At 52.7% G+C, this 25,209-nt stretch overlaps 2 protein-coding genes across 4 annotated transcripts in view; one reads left to right on the plus strand and one right to left on the minus strand.

The window, feature by feature from the left end:
- Nucleotides 1-13,729, minus strand: part of C7H6orf132 (chromosome 7 C6orf132 homolog) — a 49,565-nt gene extending 35,836 nt beyond the window's left edge. Inside the window, exons 1-3 of the mRNA XM_021098692.2 lie at nucleotides 13,689-13,729; nucleotides 10,010-10,074; nucleotides 1,582-2,025 (exon numbers count right to left, since the gene is read on the minus strand). Coding sequence (XP_020954351.2) covers nucleotides 1,582-2,025; nucleotides 10,010-10,074; nucleotides 13,689-13,729 — 550 coding nt within the window. The remainder of the gene's footprint in view (nucleotides 1-1,581; nucleotides 2,026-10,009; nucleotides 10,075-13,688) is intronic.
- On the plus strand, nucleotides 1,784-24,795 carry CIMIP3 (ciliary microtubule inner protein 3). 3 transcript variants are annotated; one of them, XM_084968093.1, is made up of 3 exons: nucleotides 1,784-1,917; nucleotides 21,815-21,951; nucleotides 24,275-24,795. In XM_084968093.1, exons 2-3 carry the CDS (start codon nucleotides 21,913-21,915, stop codon nucleotides 24,602-24,604), a joined length of 369 nt encoding a protein of 122 aa, XP_084824219.1. In that variant the 5' UTR covers nucleotides 1,784-1,917; nucleotides 21,815-21,912; the 3' UTR covers nucleotides 24,605-24,795. The 3 variants fall into 3 exon arrangements, with proteins under 3 accessions (XP_084824219.1, XP_084824221.1, XP_084824220.1); XM_084968095.1 differs by lacking the exon at nucleotides 1,784-1,917 and adding an exon at nucleotides 16,214-16,332; XM_084968094.1 differs by lacking the exon at nucleotides 1,784-1,917 and adding an exon at nucleotides 16,214-16,293.
- The last annotated feature ends 414 nt before the right edge of the window (nucleotides 24,796-25,209 follow it).

The raw sequence follows: 25,209 nt of genomic DNA on the forward strand, positions 1-25,209 counted from the left end.
CAACTTGATAAGTCTACTAAAAAAAAAAAAAAAAGAATCAGCGAATTGTACACTTTAGAAAATCCTGGCTCGGCCATTTAAAGCCTTGTGATCTAGGCCATGGTACTTAACCTCCCTGTGCCTCAGGCTCCTCGTCTGTCAAACAGGAATAATAGTCTCTGCATCATAGGATTCAGCGAGGACTTTAGAACTTTGCACCTAAGAAGGGGGTCAATAAATGTTTGGGACCCAGGCAAGGTGTTCTGGCATCGAGGAGTTCTGTTGGGCAGAACGCATGTTATTTGCTAAGTTCCTAAACCCCGCCTCCAAACCGCCTGGCGCTGTTAGCCTTTGCTCCTGCTGTTTGCTCTGGAAATACTGAATTCCCTACCCTGTCAGCTCACATGCTTGTTCCAATCAGAGGTCACCTCTCTGTTCCTTTTGCACTTATGCTTTCATAGCAGACGCTCAAAAAGGGCTCCAAGGTATAGGATCAGCTCTGGTCACCAGTTCGTCTGAGATCCTTGGGCCAGAGAGAGGCAGCATCTTGTCTGCCCTGCTCCTGTGTAGCACCTTGTGCCCTGACCGTGACAACCTGGGTTCTGACCTGAACCCAAGAGCAGGGGCGGAGGCTCTAATATCCTCTGTGGGTCCTTGCACAGTGGCCATGAAGGTCAGTGAAGGCAATGGGGTGACAATGAAAGCAGGGGAGCCAAAGCAGTGGTGGGGGACCCTCCTTGGGCCCTGAACCTCAAAATCATGCACAAGAATGAATTACTGTCTGCACCTGGCTCGTTTCCTCCTCTGTTAGAGAAGGGTACAATTTTCAGAAAAACTCAGCGATAAGGTGACCAAGGGGCAGAGCCCAAAGTCTGGGCGGGCACGGTGTTTTCAGACGCCTGCCAAGATACATCACCCTGACCCAGCTGGCAGCCAACAGGGGCTTCTTCAGCCTCTGGGGCTCCTCCTTCTGAGCTCAAAGGCAGCCCAGGCCCCAGGTTGATCTGGCAAGAGCCTGTGACTTCAGTAAGTGATTTGGTGTCTGGCACAGGCTGGCACCCTGCTAGCCATGGCTCCTGAGGACTTTTCCTGGGGCTTCCCAGGGCAGAGCCAAGTGTGTGGACACCCGGCTAGCAGCCCCCTCGGGGCCTGTGACCCTCGGCCAGGAGAAGCCAGGGGCTGAGAACTGGGTCTGGGGTCCCAGAGGAAGCAGAAAGAGCGGGGCGGGGGCGGGGGACTGCTCCCAGGTCCTCAGACGGAGGGAATACTTCTGGGGGGAAGGCACTGCAAACCGCGGGCGGCCTTTCTGGCAAAGACACAAACATAACTTCCACCGAGGAGAGAAAATACACACCTCAGAAGGATTGGGATCAGATGCGGGGGCCCGCAAAGGTCTCCGACCTGGCTGCGGGGAGGGGCCAGCTCTGCCTTTCCCAGAGACACCTCCCTTGCCCCAGGCCTCTGCCCGGCCAGCGCACAGGTTCAAACGCGTTCCTTCCCCTCCGCGCTGGCGCGTCTCCAGCCCTCCCGGCCGCGGATCTCCCCCTGGGGTGGGAGGACCACGCGGCGGCCCTGCGCCCTCCGGCTCCCAGGCGCACTCACCGAAGTCCCGGGTCCCCTCCTCCGGGGCCTCCTGGGTGAAAATCCAGGGGGGATTGGTGGCATAGAGGGAGGTGGCGGGCGGGTTGGCGTGCTTCTTGCCAAAGAGTTTGCTGAAGGTGCCCTGCACCGTCGGGTTCTTCTTCATGCTGCCGCCGGCCGCGCGGGCGCCGGGGAGGACTGTCCCTCCCTGGCCTGCCCTGCCCGAGACTGGACTCCGCACCGTCTCCCCAGGAGCCTCTAGCAGGCCATGACCCGCGCCGTCCTCCCCGCCCGCGCGCCGGGCGACAGGTGCTGCGGGCGCCGCCGCTCTCCGGGAAATGCGAGCTACCTGGACAGGTAAGAGGCTGCGGCTGCCACCCGGCCCCGCCCCGCGGCCGCCGCCGCCGCCGCCACCGCCCCACCGCCCGACTCCCCCGGCCGCATTCCTGCAGCCTCCTTCCACAACTGGCCATTGTTGGCCGGGCCCGGTGGGCCGGGGACCTCGCCCAGCCCACGCCCAGCCCGGAAGACGACCTCCCCCTCCCCCAGGTCGCCTCCCGGCCCTCCTCCGGCCCTCCTCCCCCACCTCCTCCCCACCCGGGACGGGAGGGGGCGGGCGAGCTCCCTGCTTCTAAGGAGGTGCGTGACCAGGTCACTTCGGAAACCACTCGTGTGCCCAGCACTGGGGAGATGGCTGGCCCAGGCGCACACCGGTGAAAGGTTCTAGAAGCCCGCTGAAAGGAGGGCCAGGAGCCCATAAGTAATGCTCATAGGAAAAAAGAGTAAACGAGGGAAATCAATAAACTAGTATCCCAATCTATGACTAGCGCGGAAAATATCCTTATTGACAGAGCTCCAAAGAGAAAACAACGGACTAAATCTTGGCCTTTTTTTTTTTTTTGCATCAAACGTTTTTCTGTGAAGTTAAGTGAATGTATTTTTTCATTAAAATATATTTGATTTACATTATATTAGTTTCGGGCATACAACATAGTGATTCGATATTTTTATAGATTATACGCCATTTAAAGTGATTATAAAGTATTGTCTATAATCCCTGTGCTGTACAATATACCCTTGTTGCTTATTTATTTTATACCCAGTTTGTGCCTCTTAATCCCCTACCCCTCTTCCTTCTTTCTGGTAACCACTAGTTTGTTCCCTGTATCTGTGAGTCTGTTTCGTTTTGTTATATTCATTCGTTTTATTTTTTTATTTAAAAATTTATTTTATTTTTTGTCTTTTTTAGGGCCACACCTGCGGCATATGGAAGTTCCCAAGTTAGAGGCCAAATCCAAGCTGCAGCTGCTGACCTACACCACAGCTACAGGAACGCCACGTCTGCGACCTATACCACAGCTCAAGGCAATGCTGGATCATTTAACCCACTGAGCAAGGCCAGGATCAAACCTGCATCCTTATGGATTCTAGTCAGATTCTTAACCTGCTGAGCCACAGTGGGACGTCCCTTGTTTTATTTTTTAGATTCCACATATAAGGGATAACATATGGTATTTGTCTTTCTCAGACTTCTTTTACCAAGCATAATATCCTCTAGGTCCATCCATGTTGCAAATGGCAAAATTGCATTCTTTTTTACGGCAGAGTAATATTCCTATTACTGTGTGTGGGTACATATGAACATGTGTATATACCACATCTTTTTTATCCATTTGTCTTTGATGGACACTTAGGTTGCTTCCTCATCTTGTCTATTGTAAATAATGCTGCTGTGAACATTGGGGTGCCTGTATCTTTCTCATTGTCTTTGGGTATATACCCAGGAGTGGAATTGCTGGATCATGTGGTAGTTCTATTTTTAGTTTTACCAGGAACCTGCATACTGTTTTCCACAGTGGTAGCATCATTTACATTCCCACCAGCAGTGTACAAGGGTTCGATTTTCTCACACTCTCTACGTGAATATGATTTTTAAAAACTCCAGGTGGGTCGAGCCATGTAGGGTTCTGTTCACTCTCCAGGGAGATGAGCTGTGGACCTTTAAGGTGCTTCAAGTGCTGCTCTAACCAAGCCAGGGGGTGGCTGTCCACTAGGGGATGTCCCATCAGATGAAGACCTGGGAGACTGTGAAAGATGCAGAGCGTGGGGGAGAGTCAGGCCATGGGGATAGATTTGGATGCTTTCAGGGCAGCAGGAGTGGAAGGCTGGGTGGGGGGCGATGAAGTCATAGGTAGTCAGACTGTTCCCCCTGAGCTGTCCCAGCAGAAGCCCTGCTGCATTTCCCCTCATCTTTCCCCCAGACAGTTTGGATGTCATAGTTCTTTGTACCACAGATACTTTCCTTTTGACTTTTCATCTTGAAAAATGTGAAAAACTAGTAAAATGACCACCCGTGCATGTGTGCGTGCGCGTGCATGTGCACACGCACACTTTATTTTGCTGACAGCTGCACGCTGTGGATATCATGGCACATCTCCCCACCCCCACCCCCACTTCAGTATCCAATGCCTATGAATAAGGACGTTCTCGTAAATGACCACAAAACGGTTATTACACTCCGGAAACTGAACATTAGTATGTTACTAACATCAAAAATAAATTACATATTAAAAATTTCCTAGGGAGTTCCTACTGTGGCATATCAGGATCGGGATCTGGTGTTATGTCTGCAGAGGCTGGGGTTGCTGCTGGGACACGGGTTTGATCCACAGCCCGATGCAATGGGTTAAGGGTCTGGTGTGGCTGCAGCTGTGGCATAGGTCTCAGCTGGGGCTTAGATTTGATCCCTGACCCAGGAACTTCCATACACCTCAGATGCAGCCAAAAAAAGAAAAAAAAAAATTCCTGTAGTTCCCTGGTGGCTCAGTGGGTTAAGTGGGCATTTTCACTGCTGTGTCTTGAGTGCAATCCTTCAGGAATTTCCACATGCTTGGGGCACGTCCAAAACATTTTTTCCAAATTACCCCCCCAAATGTCATTTTAGTTTTTGATTTTTTTTTCCAACCTACAGTCCAATCAAGGTTCACACATTATGGAGTTCCCGCTTATGGTGCAACGGGATCGGTGATGTCTCGGGAGCACTGGGACAAAGGTTCGATCCCCTGTTTGGCACAGTGGGTTAAGGATCCAGCAGCTATGGTATAGGTCAGAACTGCCACTGGAAACTGACCCCTGGCCCAGGAACTCCAATGCCACAGGGCAGCCAAAAAAGAAAAAAAATTTACACATTGCGTTTGCTAATGTCTCTCTAATCTCTTAATTTAGTGTAGCTTCCTGCTTTTGATTGCTTTTCATGACAGTAACTTTTTTTTTTTTTTTTTTTTTTGGTCTTTTCTAGGGCCCGCTCCCGAGGCATAATGGAGGTTCCCAGGCTAGGGGTCCAATCGGAGCTGTAGCCGCCAGCCTACACCACAACTCACTGCAACGCAGGATCCTTAACCCACTGAGCGAGGCCAGGGATCCAACCCGCAACCTCATGGTTCCTAGTCAGATTCATTAACCACTGAGCCACAGTGGGAACTCCCGATGGTGACATTTTTGAAAAGTCCCCTTTACTTGCTTCAGTATCAAGGGACAGGATGAGAAGGGGCTTCAGGGCTTGTGGCTATGAGGGCATTGTTTTCCCAGGAGGAGAGGGACTGAGGAACATACTGGGGGGCAGAGCATCTTTAAAAACACCTGTGGTTCCCTTCGTGGCTCAGGGGTTAACAAACCCGACTAGGATCCATGAGGATGTGGGTTCGATCCCTGGCCTCACTCAATGGGTTAAGGATCCGCTGTTGCTGTGAGCTGTGCTGTAGGTCACAGAGTCAGCTCAGACCCTGTGTTGCTGTGGCTGTGGTGTAGGCTGGCAGCTATAGCTCCAATTCGACCCCTAGCCTGGGAACTTCCATATGCCTTGGATGCAGCCCTAAAAAAAAAGCAAAATATAAAACTAAATAAAAACACTTGTTCCCATTGTGGTTTAGTGGGTTAAGAACCCGACTAATATCCATGAGGTTGCGAATTCCATCCTTGGCCTCACTCAGTGGGTTAGGGATCTGGCGCTGCCATGAGCTTTGGCGTAGGTGGCAGAGGCAACTCAGATCTGGCATGGCTGTGGCTGTGGCTGTGACCGACAGCTGCAGCTGCAATTCAGCCCCTAATCCGGGATATTCCATATGCTGCAGGTGTGGCCCTAAAAAGAAAAACCACTCTTGCTCCCCAAATGTTTTTCCTTGGTGACATGCCTCTGGTCAACCTTGTCCTACCCCACCCACTCCCATGGCACGCTGGGAACCAGTTCCTGCTCACTCGGCAAGTGTTTGTGGAGGCTCTCCCGGTTGCCTGGTGCTGTTCTGAGTGTTTAGAGTAGCTGGGAATAGAAGAGAATTATCGAAGTCTTATTTCTACCATGGTGGCTCTTTGGGGACTCATCGGGGAGCTAGATTTACACGATTCAAGGCGGCAGAGCATGATGAGTCAGTACAGGACAGTGACTGCTGTCACTAACACACAGCAAAGCAGGAATTCAGAGGAGGGGAGGGCAGCATGGGCTGAAGAAGTCCTGCCAGCCTTTTTGGAAGAATTGAGACTCGAGCTGACCCGTGAAGGATGCCAGGGATGTTAGCAGAGACGGGATGACACCTACCCTGCCATCCGTCCCTCTACCCCCATCTCCGCATCATGGCCCCTCCCACTGTCCACACAGAAAGTGCATAGGGGAACCCCAGGTGCCCTGTCATGCCCTGGACATCATCACAACCCACCCAAGTGCCCTAGACACCCAGGCATGAGATGGGGGCTTCCTTCTTGAACCCCTGAGGCATGAGGTCCCTCCCACCTTGCACAGCTTCTGGGCTCTTCCACCCTTAGCCATCCCCAGGAGAGCCACCATCCAGCAGCTCCATTCACATACGACTTCCACTATATAACTAAGAGTCTTCTTCTTCTTCTTTTTTTTTTTTTTTTTTTTTTTGACTTTTTAGGGCCACACCCACAGCATACGACGTTCCCTGGCTAGGGGTTGAATTGGAGCTACAGCCACTGGCCTACACCACAGCCACAGCAACACCAGACCCAAGCCTCATCTGTGATCTACCCCGCAGCTCACGGCAACATCAGATCCTTAACCCACCAAGTGAGGCCAGGGCTCGAACCTTCATCTTCATGGATATTAGTCAGATCCATTTCCTCTGAGCCACCGTGGGAACATCACATTCTTTTATTTTTTTAAATTATTATTTTCTTGGCTGCACCTGTGTTAGATGGAAGTTCCCAAGCTAGGGGTTGAATCAGAGCTGCACCTGAGGCCTACACCAGAGCCGCAGCAACGCCAGCTCCAAGCTGCATCTGTGACACTGCAGCTCGTGACAATGCCAGATCCTTAACCCACTGAGCGAGGTCAGGGATTGAACCCGCATCCTCAAGGACATCAGGTCGGGTTCTTAACCTGCTGAGACACGACGAGAACTCCTAATATTCTTGAGAATTGCTGTGTGCTCAGCTCTGGGCTGTGAAGGATCTAGAGACAGCAAAGACATGGTTCCTCAGTTCGAGTTGCTTTAGTCTATTTGGGGAGACAGAGAAAGACACACGGAGAGATGAGGAGCAATCAGGGTGGGCTAGAGGAGCCAGGGAGGACTGTGGAAGGAGGGAGGACCTCTGCAGGGGCTCAGGATGGTGGAGCTGGGAATTAGGGGGTGGGAGGAAGGTCATGACAAGGTTGCCCAGGATATGACCGGCTTAAAAAGGCCAGCGGTCAGATGGGAAACAACACAGATTGTCCAGCTAAAGATGACTGTTTAAATAAATTATGGCAGATGCACACAATGGAATAATAAGGCAACTCTAAAAATGAATGAGTCACCAGACTGTGTCCAGTTTTCTACAAGATAAGCTAATAAACTATTGACCAAAACTCTGTGTGTGTGTGTTACCACTTGGGCCAGGATAAATATGATCTTATTGGCTTGGACTGGCACAGAGAAACTATGGAAAGATACATAAGAAATCATGAGGGATCTGAGTTCCCATCCTGGTGCAGCAGAAGCGACTCCGATTAGGAACCATGAGCTTGCGGGTTCGACCCCTGGCCTTGCTCAGTGGGTTAAGGATCCGGCATTGCCATGAGCTGTGGTATAGGTTGCAGACGCGGCTCAGATCTGGCGTTGCTATGGCTCTGGCGTAGGCCGGCGGTACAGCTCCTATTAGACCCCTAGCCTGGGAACCTCGATGTGCTGCAGGTGGGGTCCTAGGAAAGAAAAAAAAAAGTTATTTTTTTTAAGGATCACATAGCAGCTGGATAAAGGACCAGGAGGACAAAGTAGACTGAGGAGCTAAGGGAAGCTGCATAATTGATGGGTTCATTGGCTAATCAGTTGGTTAATTGATGTAAGAGGGAGGGGATGGGGACACGTGCTGGTGGCAGAAACAGAAAGCAAAATTATTGGTTTGTGCGACCTTTCTTAAGAACAAAGGAAGGATTTAGTAAACAGTTTGCATATAGAGAAATAAAAAAAACCAACTCTGGGCCCGTTTCCTCACCTGTAACCTGGGTGTCGTACCAGTGCCTCCTCTGAGGGCTGTTAGGAAGATTAAACAGGATATTTAACGAATCTGACTAGGAGCCATGAGGTTGCGGGTTCGATCCCTGGCCTTGCTCAGTGGGTTAAGGATCCGGCGTTACCGTGATCTGTGGTGTAGGTTGCAGACTCGGCTCAGTTCCTGCATTGCTGTGGCTGTGGCGTAGGCCGGCGGCTACAGCTCCGATTAGACCCCTAGCTTGGGAATCTCCATATGCCGTGGGAGCGGCCCTAGAAAAGTAAAAAAAAAAAAGGATAATGGATGTGACATGCCAGCACAGGGCCTGGCACCCACGGGCCACTCCTTGTACATTTCTGCCTCTTCTGGTCTCCTTGCTTTGGGGGTTAGTTTTGGTTAGGGTTGAAGAAAAGGGGAGCCAAGGAGACCATGAGTGCCAGCAGGGCTTGAGGCTGCAGAGTCTGGGTGTCAGAGCCCACCCTGTCCTTGTCATCCATTCTCCCAGATTCTAGTCCCATGTTGGTAGTGGGCGGGGGGCTGGCTCTGGCTTTTGAGGCTGAGTTCCCCAGGGGCAGGCTTGCGGCCCGATTCTCTGTCCAGCTCAGCACCCCAGGTGATTGCCGCTCGGCCCCGCTCCATCTAATAACCACACCTCACACCTGCTCCCCAGTAAAGGGAACAGCCAACTCACAGGCTCCCCTCAAAACAGCCCAGAGCCCAATCCTGTAATTAAATCTTGGCTCAGCAATCACTTAGTAACCCCAAGACTTCACTGGCCAGTTCTGCTTTATACCACAGCTCACAGCAACGCCGGATCCTTAACCCACTGAGCAGGGCAGGGATCAAACCCGCATCCTCATGGATGCTAGTCAGGTTTGTTCCTACTGCGTCACAATGGGAACTCCCACTGGCCAGTTCTGGAATGTGGGGTGGGATTGGGGCCAGGGAGTTGCCGTCTCCCCAGAGACCCTGCAAGACCTTTGACAAAGATGTGGTCTTTCCTCCGACAAAACCAAACACTCCTGGCTGGGGGAGGTGGGGGTGCATTCTGTGGTGGGGAGGGCAGGGCAAGAGACCCCAAGAGTTACCTCATCCCCACCCCAGGTCTCTGCAACCTGTGGGGGCAAAGGTCAAAACTCCCATCATGCCAGCTCCCACATGCCTTTGAGCTGCCGGTCACCTTGGCCAGACTCTCGTTCCAGGCCTTCTACTATACTAGCACCTGAACCTCTTTCCTCCAGCCTGCAGGGCAGGTGGGCTTCAATCCCCTCAGCCTCAGCATTCCTCTGGGCAGGGCAGGAGCTGTGGTCAGACTAAGAGGAAGTCTGGCTAGTGCAGACCCCTACATCCTGAGAGGGGGCTCAAGGTCATCACCTGATGCCTGAGAGCGTGAATATCCAAAGTCCATTCCTGGTGTGGAGTCGTGTGTTTGGGGGATGCTGGCCAGAGACTCATCTCCCTTTATGACCATGGGCTCTGGGTTTGTTTTTGTTTTTGTTTTATTTTTATGGCTGTACCCCCAGCATATAGAAGTCCCTAGGCTAGAGGTCAAATCGCAGCCACCAGCCTACCCCACAACCACAGCAACACCAGACCCAAGCCACATCTGCGACCTACACACAACTTACACCACAGCTCATGGCAACACTGGATCCTTAACCCACTGATTGAGGCCAGGGATCGAGCCCACATCCTTAGGGATACTAGTGGAGGTCTTAACCTGCTGAGCCGCAATGGGGACTCCTACCATGGTCTCTGCTGATGGGACTATGGCATAGTGGGAGAGTTCCTTGCGGGGGAAAATGGTTAAATCCTGACTCTGCTGTTTATCAAGGGCGTGACCTTGGCTGAGTTGCCACTTCTCTGAGCCTCAGTTTGTTCACCTGTAAACAGGGGCTATTAACGTAAGATTGTTAAGAGATTCAGCGAGATAGAGGGTTAAGGTACCCAGCAGAGTCTGACTCACTGTAGGTACTTAGTATCTCTGTGTTACCACCCCCATCCACTACCATGACTTTGGGCACAGGGCTGCTAAAGAGAGAAAAGCAAAGACAGAACAGAGGGCCTGACAGGTGGCACGAGAGCAGGACCAATTCAACAAAGAGCCTCGAGAAGGAAAATTCCACCAGAGCCTAGGAGGCAGGGTGGGGCTGGTGTCTACTAGGTTGCCCCAAAGGCCAGGCAAAAACATCCCCTTGTAAAACACATTCCACCATCTGAAATCGTGTGCTTTAAAAAAAAAGAAGAAAAGATTTTTAAAAACAAAACTGAAAAGCAAAATTTCTCACAGATCGTGACTATAGGTACATAAGGGTGCCAGGGCCGCGTGTGGATTTTATTTTTTTATTTTTCAGTAATGTGCTCTGTTGGTAGATCATGTAACTTAAAATTCTGAAAATAATAAAAAACATGTTTTTTTTTTTTTTTTGGTCTTTTTAGGGCCGCACCCATGGCATATGGAGGTTCCCAGGATGGGGGTCGAATCGGAGCTGTAGCAGCTGGAGCTACACCAGCTGGAGTAGTGGAGCTGGAGCCTACACCACAGCCACAGCAACGCAGGATCTGAGCCACATCTGCGACCTACACCACAGCTCATGGCAACACCGGATCCTTAACCCACTGAACGAGGTCAGGGATCGAACCCGCGCCCTCATGAATATGAGTTGGGTTTGTTACAGCTGAGCCATAACCGAAACTCCAAAGAACATGATTTAGCATGGAATGTATTTTCTTTTTTTAAAGAACCCTGGGTCGGGGTGGAGGTGGGGGGTGGGATGTAGGTTCTGGTGCCTCTTCTGCCACTAACCTCCTGTGAGACCCTGGAGTCTGCCTGAACCTCGGTCCCTCCACCTGTAAAATGGGCCGGTGGTCTCCATCACTGTCCTGCGGTTTCTTATCTGGTTAAAATGCCCGTTGGCTGGCAGAGTGGAGGTGGACAGCCATTGAGGCTGTCCGGCCCCTCTTGTGTGCAGAGGCTCAGAGGGGAGAGAGCTGAGCGCTGGGTTTGGGAAGCATTTTCCAGGCATGGCATCTCCTCTGGACTGCCCTGCACTCTGCTGTGGCAGCTACTAACCTTCGCAATCAGTCCCTACCCCTGGGAATCGGTACAGCCCCACATGCTTCTCACGTGTTCTGGAGGCCAGCCCCCGGGACTGGGACTTTGAGCCCTGGGTGTGTTTCCACGCCACCTCTCCTGGGTCCAGCTTGTCTTTCCCCAAGGCCTGGAAGGACCAGCTGCTGCCTCTACCACTCACTGAGCATCTTTTCTGTGTCGGGTACCGGGCCCCGTGGATTATCTTAACCCCCTCCCAGCCAGTCAGCCCTGCAAGGAAGGGGGGCAGTCTCCCCATTTCAAGGATGGAGCAAAGACGACGCCACACAACATCTACTCCTACGCTATGACCAGCCAATTCTCTTTTAGGAAGATGCCCCAAAGAAACCCTATCTCCGGTCCTTAAGGGGACGTGGGTGTGATGCCACCGCAGTGCTGTGTGTGGGGACGGGGGAGTTGGAGACACCCGGGCAGGGAGGGGATACAGGGCACTTGGAAGCAAGAAAGTAGATGCTTGTCTAGCAACACGGACTGGATCTAAAAAACAGCAGGTAGCGATCAAAGTAAACAACAGAATGAGATGGAAATCACACAAACCACTTATGTAAATGAACACTACCTGCACCCCAAACAACCATATGTATTTTGCAAACACACACGAACAAGAAGATACTCATTAAGCACTTTAGAATGGTTGCCTCTGGTGGGGGTGGGTGGGGAATGTGGCTGGAGCCTGGAGATAAAGAGGGAAAATTAATACAGCCGCAAAGGAGGCCTCCGTGGATCAGTGATGATAATACACCAGGAAGTGAGCTGTAGGAATAAATCAGTCGTCTGTCCTTGAAATCCAACAAAGGAAAGGAAAAAAAAAAAATCAAGGAGTTCCCACTGTGACACAACGGGATCAGCAGTATCTTGGGAGAGCTAGGACCCCTGGGCCAGCACAAGTGGGTTAAGGATCTGAAATTGCGTAGGTTGAAACTATGGCTTGGGGAGTTCCTGTTGTGGTTCAGGGGTAACAAATTGGACTAGTATCTACGAGGATGCGGGTTCAATCCCTGGCCTTGCTCAGTGGGTTAAGGTCCGGTGTTGCTGTGAGCTGTGGTGTAGGTCACAGATGTAGCTCGGATCCAGTGTTGCTGTAGGCCAGCAGCTGTAACTCTGATTGGACCCCTAGCCCCGGAACTTCCATAAGCCACAGGTGCAGCCCTTAAAAGAGAAAAAAATAAGAAAAGAAGAAAAAGAGTTCCTCTGGCTCACCATTGCTGCAGGACAGAGGAAGTGGGGCCTGGAGCAAGAAAAAAAAAATCTGACTCAGCCCTGGGCCAGGAGCTCAGTATGCCATGGGACAGCCAAAAAAAGGAAGAAAAAATTCAGGTAAGGATCAGAGGGGTTATGTAATTTGTCCAAATGACACAGGACCTAGGAGGAGTGGAGAGAGAATGCTCAAATAACCAGACCACTTAGAGCAAGGCAGTGGCAGGACCCTGAAAGCCACGTGCCTATCTGCACCTTAACAGCAGATAGGGCAGGAGGGGCAGAGGTTATGTGTCTGTGTCTGGCAAGGGGTGGGAGTGGTTGCTGATCTTCCTCCACAAGTCAGCCCATCAGGTCTCCTCATCCTTCCCAAACACCCACTGAGTGCCGTGGGGTACAGATCACAGTCCTTACCTTCCAGGAATTTTGTCTTTTCTTTTTAGGGCCGCATCCGTGGCATATGAAAGTTCCCAGGCTAGGGGGTCAAATAGGAACTGCAGCTGTCTACACCACAGCCACAGCAACTCAGGATCTGACCCGCGTCTGCAACCTACACCACAGCTCACAGCAACGCCGGATCCTTAACCCACTGATCGAGGCCAGGGATCGAACCCAAAACCTCATGGATACTAGTCAGGTTCGTTACCACTGAGTCACAACAGGAACTCCCATTCCAGGAATTTTGATGAGGAATAACATGAACTCATGCTGGAAGTGTGGCAGAGAAGGCAGAAAGGGTGGGCTTCCAGGAGGCAGGACCAAGGCAGTGTTGTCTGGGGCTTAGAAGTGATAATAGCAGGAGTTCCCGTCGTGGCGTGGTGGTTAACGAATCCAACTGGGAACCATGGGGTTGTGGGTTCGATCCCTGGCCTTGCCAGTTAAGGATCCGGCGTTGCTGTGAGCTGTGGTGTAGGTTGCAGACATGGCTCGGATCCCACGTTGCTGTGGCTCTGGAGTAAGCCGGTGGCTACAGCTCTGATTCGACTCCTAGCCTGGGAATCAGCATATGCCACGCGAGTGGTCCTAGAAAAGGCAAAAAGACAAAAAAAAAAAAAAGTGATAATAACAATAAAACTCAGCACCTGCCAGGCTCCCCTCCCTCCCTCCCCAGGCAAGTTATCATCGCCTTGGAGTCTTCAAGATCCCTGCTCAGAGGCTCCTGCAAGGCGAGCCCTGATGGCTACTCCTCCTCCTGGCCACCTCCCCTCCCGGTCCCACTCAGCCTCCTCAGAAATTAGGGGTCATTACCATCAGAGTGTGAGATCTGAGCACCCGATACAAGTCATCAACACCCCAACTCCCAATTTGCCTGTGGGCCCCAAAGTCTACTGCATACCTGACAGTCAGCGCCGGCACAATGCCAGGACGGAAACGCATTCCGGGCCAGCCCAAGCCAGTGGGCTGAGGGCAGGAAGTCACCAGCTTGCCCTGCCTCCCTCACCCTGAGCCTCCTTTATTCCTGCCCCCACCACCCCAGGGAGAAGCCAGGCAACTCCCACATGCGGCATTTTGGACACATTCCTGGAAGGTGCCCACCAAGTCTAGGGTTGGGGAGATGGGACCCTGGGGAAGTGGGGGGGGGGGCAGGGGAGGAATTGGTTTTTGAAGATGGAGACAGGACAGGAGTGTCCGCTGTGGTGCAGTGGGTTAAGAATCCAACTGCAGCGGCTCAGGTCCTGAAGAGGCACAGGTTTCATCCCTAGCCTGGTACAGTGGCTTAAAGGATCTGGCATTGCTGTAGGTCACAGCTGCAGCTCAGATTCAGTCCCTGGCCTGGAAACTCATATGCCATGGGTGCAGCCATTAAAAAAAAAATTGGGGGACAGGTCAGCCCATTCAGTCATCTACCTATCAACACAACCACCCACCCAGACACAATAATAGCTACTATTTATTGAGGGCTTCCTCTGTGCCAGGCACTGTCCTAAGTGCTTTGCCCAGTTCTATTAGTTAGAGACCTTTAGTCCACCCATTTTACAGATGAGCAAACTGAAGTACAGAGAGGTCAATTATTTACCTAAGGTCACACAACTAGTGAAATGGTAGAGCCAGGATTCAAGCCCCAAAAGTCTGGCTCCTGGGCCCGCAGTACCATCCTCTATGTCACAACAACCCACCATCCATCCACTCACTGACTCTCTGCCCATCCACTCACCCGTGGTCGCCCCACCCAACCAGCTGCCTATTCACCTGTCCATCCAGCTCTTCACCTCCTACCCTGTTTGAAGGTACAAGAAAGGGATCAGCCAATACAAAGGCTCAGAGTGGGAGTTCCCATCGTGGCTCAGTGGAAATGAATCTAACAAGCATCCATGAGGACGCAGGTTCGATCCCTGGCCTCGCTAGTGTGTTAAAGATCTGGCGTTTCCATGAGCTGTGGTGTAGGTCGCAGACGCGGCTCAGATCCCACGTTGCTGTGGCTGTGACATAGACCAGTGGCTATAGCTCCAACTTGACCCCTGGCCTGGGAACCTCCATATGCCACAGGAGACACCCTAAAAAGACAAAAAAAAAAAAAAGGCTAAGAGGGGAGAGAGCAGGGCATGTTTAAGAAAGTAGCTACTGCATAGAGTGAGGGAAAAAATAGCAAGAGATGTGTCCATCCATCCATCCATCCTTTATCTCTATGCTTTATTATTTGGGGGGCCACACCCGTGGCCTATGGAGGTGCCCAGGCTAGGGGTATAATCAGAGCTACAGCTGCCGGCCTACACCATAGCCACAGCAACACCAGATTCAAGCCGTGCCTAGGACTTATTCCCCAGCTCACAGCGATGCTGGATCCTTAACCCACTGAATGAGGCCAGGGATTGAACCTGCAATCTTCTTGGATACTAGTTGGGTTCATTACCCCTGAGCCACAACAGGAACTCCTACCTCTGTATTTTAGAAAGCAGATAGAAATAAAGGGAGGAAGAAAGAGAATGGAGAGGTGACTGTGTACATTTCTTTCCTACCAGTGATTCCTTGTGACACACTGGGGGCCTGGAAAAACATTGGGACTTTTTTTTTTTTTTCTTTTTAGGGTCACAGCTGCAGCATATGGAAGTTCCCAGGCTAGGCGTCCAATCGGAGCTGCAGCTGCTGGACCACACACACAGCAATGCCCGATCCGAGGCAGGATCTGAGCCACATCTGCGACCTATACCATAGCTCATGGAAATTCTGGATCCCCAACCCACTGAGCGAGATCAGGGATTAAACCTGCATTCTCATGGATACTAGTTGGGTTCTTAACCCACTGAGCCACAATGGGAACTCCAAAAAATTACTTTTATTTATTTCTATTTATGTTCCCTGGTGGGGAATTGAACCCTCGCCTCTGCAATCAGAGCTGCTGCAGTGGGATTCTTTTTTTTTTTTTTTTTTCTTTTTATGGCCACACCCATGACACATGGAGGTTCCCAGGCTAGGGGTCGAATCAGAGCTATAGCTGCCAGCCAACACCACAGCCACAGCAACTCCAGATCCAAGCCGAGTCTGCAACCTACACCACAGCTCATGGCAACGCCACATCCTTAACCGATTGAGCAAGGCCAGCGATCAAGCCTACAACCTCATGGTTCCTACGTCAGATACATTTCCACTGCACCAGACGGGAACTCCTGCAGTGGTATTCTTAACCCACTACACCACAACGGGAACTCCCAGGACTTCTTGAAGTACCTGAATAATGAATAAACACCACTCACGCCACTACCTAACACTCACTAGTTCCCTTCTAGACCTTGAAACTTCAGCCCTCAGCCCTGCCCCCATCTCCTTAGGAAAATGGAACGAATTATGTTGTCAAAGCAGTGTCACAATGCCCGCGGCACCATGCAGGTTCTTCCTACCTTAGCACCACAGTACCCACCCAGAGACTCTGAAAACCTCTGGAGCCCCGGCCACCAGAAGTCCCACCTCACCACCAAGGAAGGCCCAGGCCAAGGATGCCCCAGGTGGGATGACGTCACAGTGCTGGATCAGGGCAGCCTAAGGTCATGAGAAGTTTGATTGGAAGGAGGGAGGGTGAAGGCCCCAGCCCAGCCCCCTTCCACTCCCCAACCTGTGAGGGTGGGAACTGAGGGCCTCTCACCCCCGCCACTTTTTAGGGCCACACCTTCGTCATATGGAGGTTCCCAGGCTAGGGGTCTAATCGGAGCTACAGCTGCCGGGCACAGCCACAGCCACAGCCACACCAGATCCGAGCTGCATCTTTGACCTACACCATAGCTCACGGCTCACTGGATCCTTAACTCACTGATTGAGGCCAGAGATCAAACCCACAACCTCGTGGTTCCCAGTCAGATCCGTTTCCGCCGCGCCACAACAAGAACCCCTGAGGGCCTCTTACAAAAGGCTTAGGTACCAGTGACACTGCTGGACTCTGGTTCCCCTGCTGTGGAGCTGTCATTGTCTGGGGGGAGAGGGAGGACAGGAAGTGGGCATCAGCTAACTCGTCTGGTCCCTGGCCCCTCACTTCCCCAAGACGCTTTCTGGACCTTCAGTCCATGACCCCACCTCCGAGGCAAAATTGTGACAAGTAGTAAAGAGAGCTAACATTTCCTGAGCGCTGCAGAGGTCTGGGCACCTGAGGAGGGCGAATTAATTCCCAGGAACCCTAGGAGATTCTCTCCTGTTAGTCCCACTTCATAGGAGGGAAAGCCGGCCTACCTATAAACCACCTATAAACTCCGTATAAACCACTGGAAGATCAGGTTCCCAGTGGGCGGTGGAGGTGGAATTTAAATTCCAGACCCCCTGCGACATGGCCTCCTGTTCGAAACCTCGGTGTAAGTGCTGGAACAGGCTGATCCTAATTTACTATTTGCTTTCCCGTTCCCACGGCTCGTGGCACCCCCACCACAAGCTGGTGCAGGACAGAGGCCTTGGTGGCCCCATTTCGCAGATGAGGCAAGCGAAGCTCAAAAAGTTTCAGGGACTTGCCCAGGGAGGCCTGACCTGTAAGGGCAGCATCCAGCCCTGAGCTCAAACCTTCAAACTCCAGATCCCAGGCACATGTCCAGTACCAGGTCCCCCGGAGGCTTAACCAGCTGCCTCACCCAGTGCTTTTTGCATTCGGACAGAGCACAAGGCCCTCCGTGCAAAAGCGAGGTGCCCGTGGTGGAATGGCTGGCCTGGGCTGGCCCAGCAGGTGGGCGGAGGCCTGAAGCATGGGGGACGACGGGGTGTCACCCTCCTCTGGGGCAGTGACATCACATATGAGGTCCTCTGGCCTATTCAGAAAGTGCCACCTTTGTCTCTCTCTTCCCCAGTCTACATCCTGGTCTAAGAGACAAACGTCGACATCGTAGGTGTCAAAGGCCTTGCTGGGTCTGCCTGCAGGAGTAGGGGTCATGGAGGGAGGGGGTCAGGAGCCTTCTTAGGCTCTAACTCAAAACCCAGGTACAAGGAGTTCCCACTGTGGCTCAGTAGGTTAAGAACCCAACAAGTATACATGAGGATGCGGGTTCGATCCCTGGCCTTGCTCAGTGGGTTAAAGATCTGGCGTTGCCATGAGCTGTGGTATAGGTCCCAGATGTGGCTCAGATCCCGTGTTGCTGTGGCTGGGCTATAGGCCAGTGGCTGCAGCTCTGATTTGACCCCTAGCCTGGAAACTTCCATATGCCACAGGTGTGGCCCTAAAAAGAAACCAAAAGCAAAAAACCCAGGTGCAAATAGGGTAGCAGGCTCCAGAAGAGAGACAAGGGGCTGGCAGGACCCTCCCCTTGCCCTTTAAGCTTCACTGCCCCTTGTGGAATAGGAGGAAAAGGAGCCTTAAGGCTGCAGGAAGCAGACGGGGGAGATGGGATTTTTTCCTTAAAACTCTAAAGCGGTTTTCCTTTCTTTCTTTCTCTCTCTTTCTTTCTTTCTTTCTTTCTTTCTTTCTTTCTTTCTTTCTTTCTTTCTTTCTTTCTTTCTTTCTTTCTCTCTCTCTCTCTCTCTCTCTCTCTCTCTCTCTCTCTCTTTCTTTCTTTCTTTCTTCCTTTCCTTCTTTTTCTTTTTTTGCTTTTTAGGACCGCACCCACAGCATATGGAGGTTTCTAGGCTAGGGGATCTAAGTGGAGTTGCAGCTGCTGGCCTACACCACAGCCACAGCAACTCAGGATCCAAGCCGCGTCTGCGACCTACACCACAGCTCATGGCAACGCTAGATCCTTAACCCACTGAACAAGGCCAGGGGTCAAATCCGCAACCTCATGGTTCCTAGTTGGATTCATTTCTGCCACGCCATGACAGGAACTCCTAAACTGGTTTTCTCACCCTCGGCACTGTTGACATTGTGAGTTGACCATTCTACGCCAGGAGGGAGGGCTGTCCTTTAGTCACCAGTAACCGCCCCCCCTCCCCCCGAGTTGTGACCACCAACAGTATCTCCAGGCATTGCCAAGTGCCCCCTGGGGGGATGATGGGGGGGAATAACCTCCGTTGTGAAGCACTTCTCCCAACACACACACACACACACACACACACACACACACACACACACGCTGTGCCTTAGACAGGGAGGACCTGAGAGGGGAGGAGATGGTTAAATGAAACCAGATGTTCACCTGGAAAGTATGCAGCCGGGCCCCACCCTCCCTCCAGAGCTGGCAGTGCTGGGCCCTGCACAGGGGCTGGGGCCCTCTGAGGTTAGTCACCTGGAGCCCGGCTGGGCCCCTGGAAAGGGCAGGGCAAGGCTGGGCTGCCCGGGCTCCCCCCTCCCCCTCCTCCTCTCCCTCCCTCCTCCTCCTTTCCTTCCTCCTCCCCCTCCTCCTCCCTTTCCTTTCCCTCCCCTCCCCCTCCCCTCCTCCCTCTCCCCTCCTCCTCCTCCTCCCCCTCTTCCTCCTCCTCCTCCTCCCCCTCCTCTCCCTCCTTTTCTCTCTTCCTCATCCCTCTCCTCTTCCCCCAGGCTGACCCTATGCTCCAGTTTCTGTGAGGGCCTCCTCCCTGGATGTGCTGGGGGGTCCTGTCCTCAACCAGGGTCCCAAGCATAGCAGCAGCAGCAGCTGGGGCACAGCTGATGGGAGCCCCAGGGCCTGGGCTGGGGCAGAGAGGGTGGGCAGGAGTCAGATGCGGGCTCCTGCACTAACTGGTCACTGGTCCTGTGACTTCTGCAAGGTCATTCGGTGCCGCTCACTAGCTGTGTGAACTTAGAGTCTTCTGAGTGTCAGTTTCTGTGTTTGAAAGATGGGAATAACATCTCAAAATGGCTTTTTGGGGCTTTTGCAGAGCAGAGTGGCCGGTGCCTGGCCCTTGCTAATAATCCTATTAGCAGAGAGCATGACCCTTCTCTCTGTGGGGTCTCTCATCAGACCTCCCAACTCTTCTGAATGCATATGCCTCTGTCACCCCTCACACCACCTCCCGAGCCTGAGGTGCAGGGTCCAGGAGGCCAATCCTGTGGGGGACAAGGCTAGGGCCTCTGCAGTTCCCTCATCTCTGAGGCCAGGGGCTGCACCTGCCTGCAGTGTCAGGAAGACAGGACCCCACGTCCTCAGGATCATGCTTAACTCAGGAAAACCTGAGCCACTTCTGTGGTCCAGCAAAGGGAAATTCCCCAGGGCCAGGCTGTCAGTCTCAACACTGAGGAGAGAGAAATCGTCATGGAGGAGTTCCCGCTGAGGCTCAGCGCTAATGAACCTGATTAGTATCCACGAGGATGCAGGTAGGATTCCTGGCCTCGCTCAGTGGGCTAAGGAACTGGTGTTGCCACCAGCTGTGCTGTAGGTTGCAGATATGGCTCAGATCTGGTGTTGCTGAGGCTGTGGTGTAGGCTGAAGCTCTGATTCGACCCCTAGCTTGGGAACTTTCACCTGCTGCAGGTGCAGCCATAAAAATAAAAGAAAGAAGAAAAAAAAATGATCATAGCCTCTACAGCAGTGCTATCAGGGCAGACTCTGCCCTCAGAAGGCACTGGCAATGCCAAGAGATGCTGCTGGGTGTCACGCTGGGGAGGGTGGGTAACTGGCATCTACTGGACAGAGGCCAGGATTGATGCTAAATAAATCCAATGCACAGCACAACCCCACGAATGAGAATTCTCCAACCCAAAGTGTCAGAGGGGCTCCAGGCTGAGGACCTCTGCTCCCCCGGGCTTCAGATTTGTGTTCACATGGGTAATGTCTTTGTTATTTGCACACCCAGAGCCTGATGTGCTCAGGAACAGTTTTGCATAAATGAGTGGAGCGACTACTGGCACATCCTCGGCTGAGCTGAGAGATAATTCATAGAATAAACCTCATCTTTCATCTTGACTGTGCAGGGTCCAAGGACCCAGAACCCAAATCTAGCATTCAGGAGTTCCTGCTATGGTGCACGGGATTGGTGGTGTCTCTGGAGCGCTGGGACGCAGGTTTGATCCAAGGCCTGGCACAGTGGGTTAAGGATCTGGTGTTGCCGCAGCTGCAACAGCAGCTCAGATCTGATCCCTGGCCTGGGAACTCCATATGCTGTGGGGTGGAAAAACAAAAAAACAAACAAACAAAAAAATCCAGCATTCAAAACCCTACAGGGTCCCTGCCAAACTGAGAGACTGGGTGGCTTCTCTTACCAGTGAGCCTCAGGGCTGGGGAGCGGCCGCCTTGGCTGCTCACCTGCTGCCCAGCACACCTGGCAAGGGGTCAGCAAGGTGGCACAATGAGGACAGAAATGAATTGGCAGGCCCCATCCCCACAGTGCTGTGGTCACATGGAGTACAGGGTGTGGATGCCGAGGTCAGCCCAGGCCTTGTTTCAAATCGAAGCCTGGTTCCTTGCCAGCCACGTGACCCTAAACATGGGAATAACTTCCTTACTCCCAGTTTTCTGTTTCTCTTTTTTCTTTTTTTGCTTTTTAGGGCCGCATGTGAAGCTTTTGGAGGTTCCCAGGCTAGGGGTCAAATCAGAGTTATAGCCACTGGCCTATGCCACAGCCACAGCAACGTGGGGTCCGAGCTGCATCTGTGACCTACACCACAGCTCATGGCAATGTCAGATCCGTAATCCACTGAGCGAGGCCAGGGATCGAACCTGCATCCTCATGGATCCTAGTTGGGTTTGTTAACTGCTGAGCCACCCCTTACTTCAGTTTTCTTAACTATAAATTGAGCTAATAATGATACCTTCCTTAAAGGGTTAATGTGAGGATTAGCAGAGAGAATCCACTTAAAAGAGTGTGGCGTTGTGCTCATAAATGGTGGTGAAAAACTGCCGCTGATTCTTTTTTCTTTTAATTTTTTTTTCTTTTTATGGCCGCGCCTGCGTCATATGGTGGTTCCAAGGCTAGGGGTTGACACGTAGCTGCAGCTGCCGGCCTGCTCTACAGCCACAGCAACATGTGATCTGAACCAAATCTGCGACCTACACCACAGCTCACAGCACCGCTGGATCCTTAACCCACTGAGCGAGGCCAGGGATTGAACTCGCATCCTCATGGATACTAGTCAGGTTCCTAACCCACTGAGCCACAACGGGAACTCCAACCATCATTGATTCTCTCTATGATACCTCATTTCAGGCGCTGGCCCCTCTGCCTGTAACCCTGCATCCCAAGGCTGAGCCTGGAAGAGTCTGGGAAGGCGGCTGAATACTGGAGCGCCCCTCTCTCCAGCCTGGATGTGTGCCAGCACTGGGTTAAGCCCCAGGGACACAGAGGTGAATAGGATGTGGTCCTGACCCCTGGGAGCTGTTAGGACATTAGCAAGAGCCCCGAAGGGCCAGGATTTGGGATTAAGAAGAGGCAAGCACAGCACCTAGGGCTCAAAATATTTGTGAGGAAGCCCTCGCTGTGCCCTTGCATGAGTCTGAGTGGGAGCACCTCCTTAAAATATACGCCCTTGTCTTGCCCCTGTCCCAGCCCAGGGAAGGACCGCATCCCACATCCCTAAAGGCACAGAGGACAGTGAAATGGGGGCAGAGGCTGCAGCATCCGAGGCTTTCTGGAGGAGGTGTCAAGAGAGCTGCTGGCTTGGAAGGATAGGCAGAACTTGGCAGGGCAAAGCTGAGGCCACATATTTGGCTCGGTAGGAACACAAGAGAGCAGACACTGCGGTGGAGAAAAGCCCTGGGCAAGTCTAAGTTGGAAACATGGCTTGTAAATTCAAAGCAAAAGAATGTACATTATGACTTGAGTATTGGGGATTTCTTTTCTTTTTCTTTTTTTTTTTTTTCAGGGTAGCACCCACGGCATAGGGAGGTTCCCAGGCCTGGGGTCCAACCTGAGCCACAGCTGCCGGCCTATGCCATAGCCACAGCAATGCAGGATCCAAGCCACGTCTGTGACCTACACCACAGCTCGTGGCAATGCCAAATCCTTAACCCACTGAGCAAGGCCAGGGATTGAACCCGAAACCTCATGGTTACTAGTTGGATTCGTTGCCACTGTGCCACAATGGAAACTCCAGTATTGGGGGTTTCTTTGATAAGATGGCAGGGGTCCAGCTTCCAGCAGCTCTGTAGCCAGAAGGTCCCTCCCAGGTCCCCGGGCGCTGTATGGCTGGGCTGAGAGGAAATGGGTCCCCTCACAGCTGAAGCCTAGGGGACCAGGACGGAGCTGCCAGGTGCTCAGGCATCATCCTTTGGGATCTCTAGTGAAAGGACATCCAGAGCTGCGAGGTGGTGTGGGGCTTCGAAGGTGCGTAAGACGATTCCGTCACAAGGTGGTCAAGGAGGTGGTGGCAGAGGAGCACACTGACGTCAGTACATGTGATAAAGGTGGAATGGGGGCCTCCTGGAGGGGACACCTCCATACCCCAGCAACCACGACTGGTTCTGGAAAGCAGGCATCGCTGGGTAGCAACACACTCTGCAACAATGAGAGGCATTCTGAAATAGAATGGGCGAAGGGAGGCGGGCCACCCCGCTCTAATCCAGTTCTGTGGAGCCAGTATTTATCGAGTGCTCCCTCCATGCCTTGGTCCGGAGAAAGAGAAGGAATAGAATTTTGGAGGCTGTCATGTCAAAGAGAAGGGGAAGAATGCACTTAAGGAGCTCAGGGCCGAACAGGAAAGATAGTTTCCTTGATGGATGGGCGGGAGGGGGTCCTAGGCTGGGGGAGCAGCCTGAGCCAACGCGGGACACACGGAAGGACCAGGTGTGACCAGGAAGTCCTAGGCAGACCCTATGGCTGGAGTGCAGGGTTAGGGGCACCCTGTCCTTATAGGTCTTGCCTTCCAAGGATAGGGGCCTTGGCCTTTATTTTCTGGGCAGCAGAGAGCCGAAGATGCTTTTGGAACAGCCAGATGATGCAGCCCTTGATACAGAAAGATTTTTTTTTTTTTTTTTTTTTTTTTTTGCTTTTTAGGGCCTCACCCATGGAGGTTCCCAGGCTAGGGGTCCAATTGGAGCTACAGCCGCCGACTTACACCACAGCCACAGCAATGTGGGATCTGAGCCACGTCTGCAACCTACACCATAGCTCATGGCAAAGCCAGATCCTTAACCCACTGAGCGAGGCCAGGGATCGAACCCACAACCTCATGGTTCCTGGTCGGATTCATTTCTGCTGCGCCACAGTGGGAACTCCGATATAGAAAGATTGATTTGGTGAGAGTGTGAAGCACAGGCTGAAATGGGAGAGATTAGGCAGCAGGAAGACTTGGTGGAATGCCCGAGTAACCCTGCAGGGGAGAGAGGATAGCAGACTGACGGAGTGGTGGCAGAGGCCAGGCATTGGATGTAGACTGGATGTAGGGGGAAGGGGCTGGGGAGTCGAGGGGGACCCCCGGGGTCCCCAGGCTCTGACCTGGCAGGTGTCTCCAAGAAGCAAACCAAGAGGCAGGAGGCAGGAGTCCGGTCAAACCCAGATAGCTTTCCCCTGCCTGGAGGTGTCTGTCTCCAAGGCCAACAGAGCTGGGCTCCAGAGGGGCTCCACGGGCTTCTGACCAGCACCCCCATCCCTTCCCTCCTGCCCCTGGCCCTTGGAATCAAAGTCATGGTGTCCGATTCCCCAGCTCCCCCTCTTCTTCCTTCCTCCCAGGACCCACAGAAACCCTCAGTACCCAGCCAGGGGCCGAAGACACCATCAGGCAAAAAGGTGAAATCTCCACGACGTCCCCTGTCCCTGGCCTGGAAGAAGGACCGTGAGCAGACTCTGGCTGCGGCCTATGTGCCGGTGATGCTCAACCCCAAGGGGCAGAACCCGGACAAGCTCAGGTTCAACTTCTACACCTCCCAGTACCCCAACTCTCTGAACCCGTTCTGCACCTCGCAGAAGCCCACCTGCGGTTACCTGTACTGCCGGGACACTGACCACACCCGCAAGCGCTTCGACGTACCTCCTGCCAACCTGGTCTTGTGGCGCTCATAGGCCTGTGCCAGTCAAAAGCCCCCCACCCTGCACCCTCACCCCCCACAATCCTGGGTCCCGGAGGGGAAGGGCTGCTCCCTCCCAGAGGAGCAGGAAGTACCTGGGGCTGGGACGGCTGTGTCCTGCCCACTGTCAACAAGGGCAAAGGGAGGGCCTGCTTCTCAGCAGCAATTAAAGTTTGTCCTTCTTTCGCCTGGCATCTGTATGGGTGGCCGTGGGTGGGAAAACTGAGGTCACAGGGCGGTAGTACAGCAAGGTTATGTTTGGAGGTGTATGAAACCTTGGAAGGACTTGATTCTCACCCCCTCGTCCGCAGAGTGACCCCAGTCCCCCTCCAGAGTGACCCCCAGCCCCCCTCCAGAGCCTGAATCGCAAATAAAGTCCCTGCTGGACACATAATCCCCACGGTCCAGGCTTGGCAACCCTCACAACAAGAAAGAGATATATCCGCTGACAGTGACCTGGGGTTGAGGCAGCCACTAGGGAATGGAGAAGTAAGGCAGAGAGTGGACCCTGTTTCTGTGGGGCCTCCTCTTCAGCTCTGTTGTTGTTGTTGTTGTTGTGTGTTTTAGGGCTACACCTGTGGCATATGGAGGTTCCCAGCT

The sequence above is a fragment of the Sus scrofa genome, chromosome 7 (genome assembly GCF_054392235.1).
Source record: "Sus scrofa isolate SSC_HxYL_T2T_F1_AM1 chromosome 7, Sscrofa_HxYL_maternal_Yorkshire_Landrace_v2.0, whole genome shotgun sequence".
Classification (NCBI taxonomy): Eukaryota; Metazoa; Chordata; class Mammalia; order Artiodactyla; family Suidae; genus Sus; species Sus scrofa.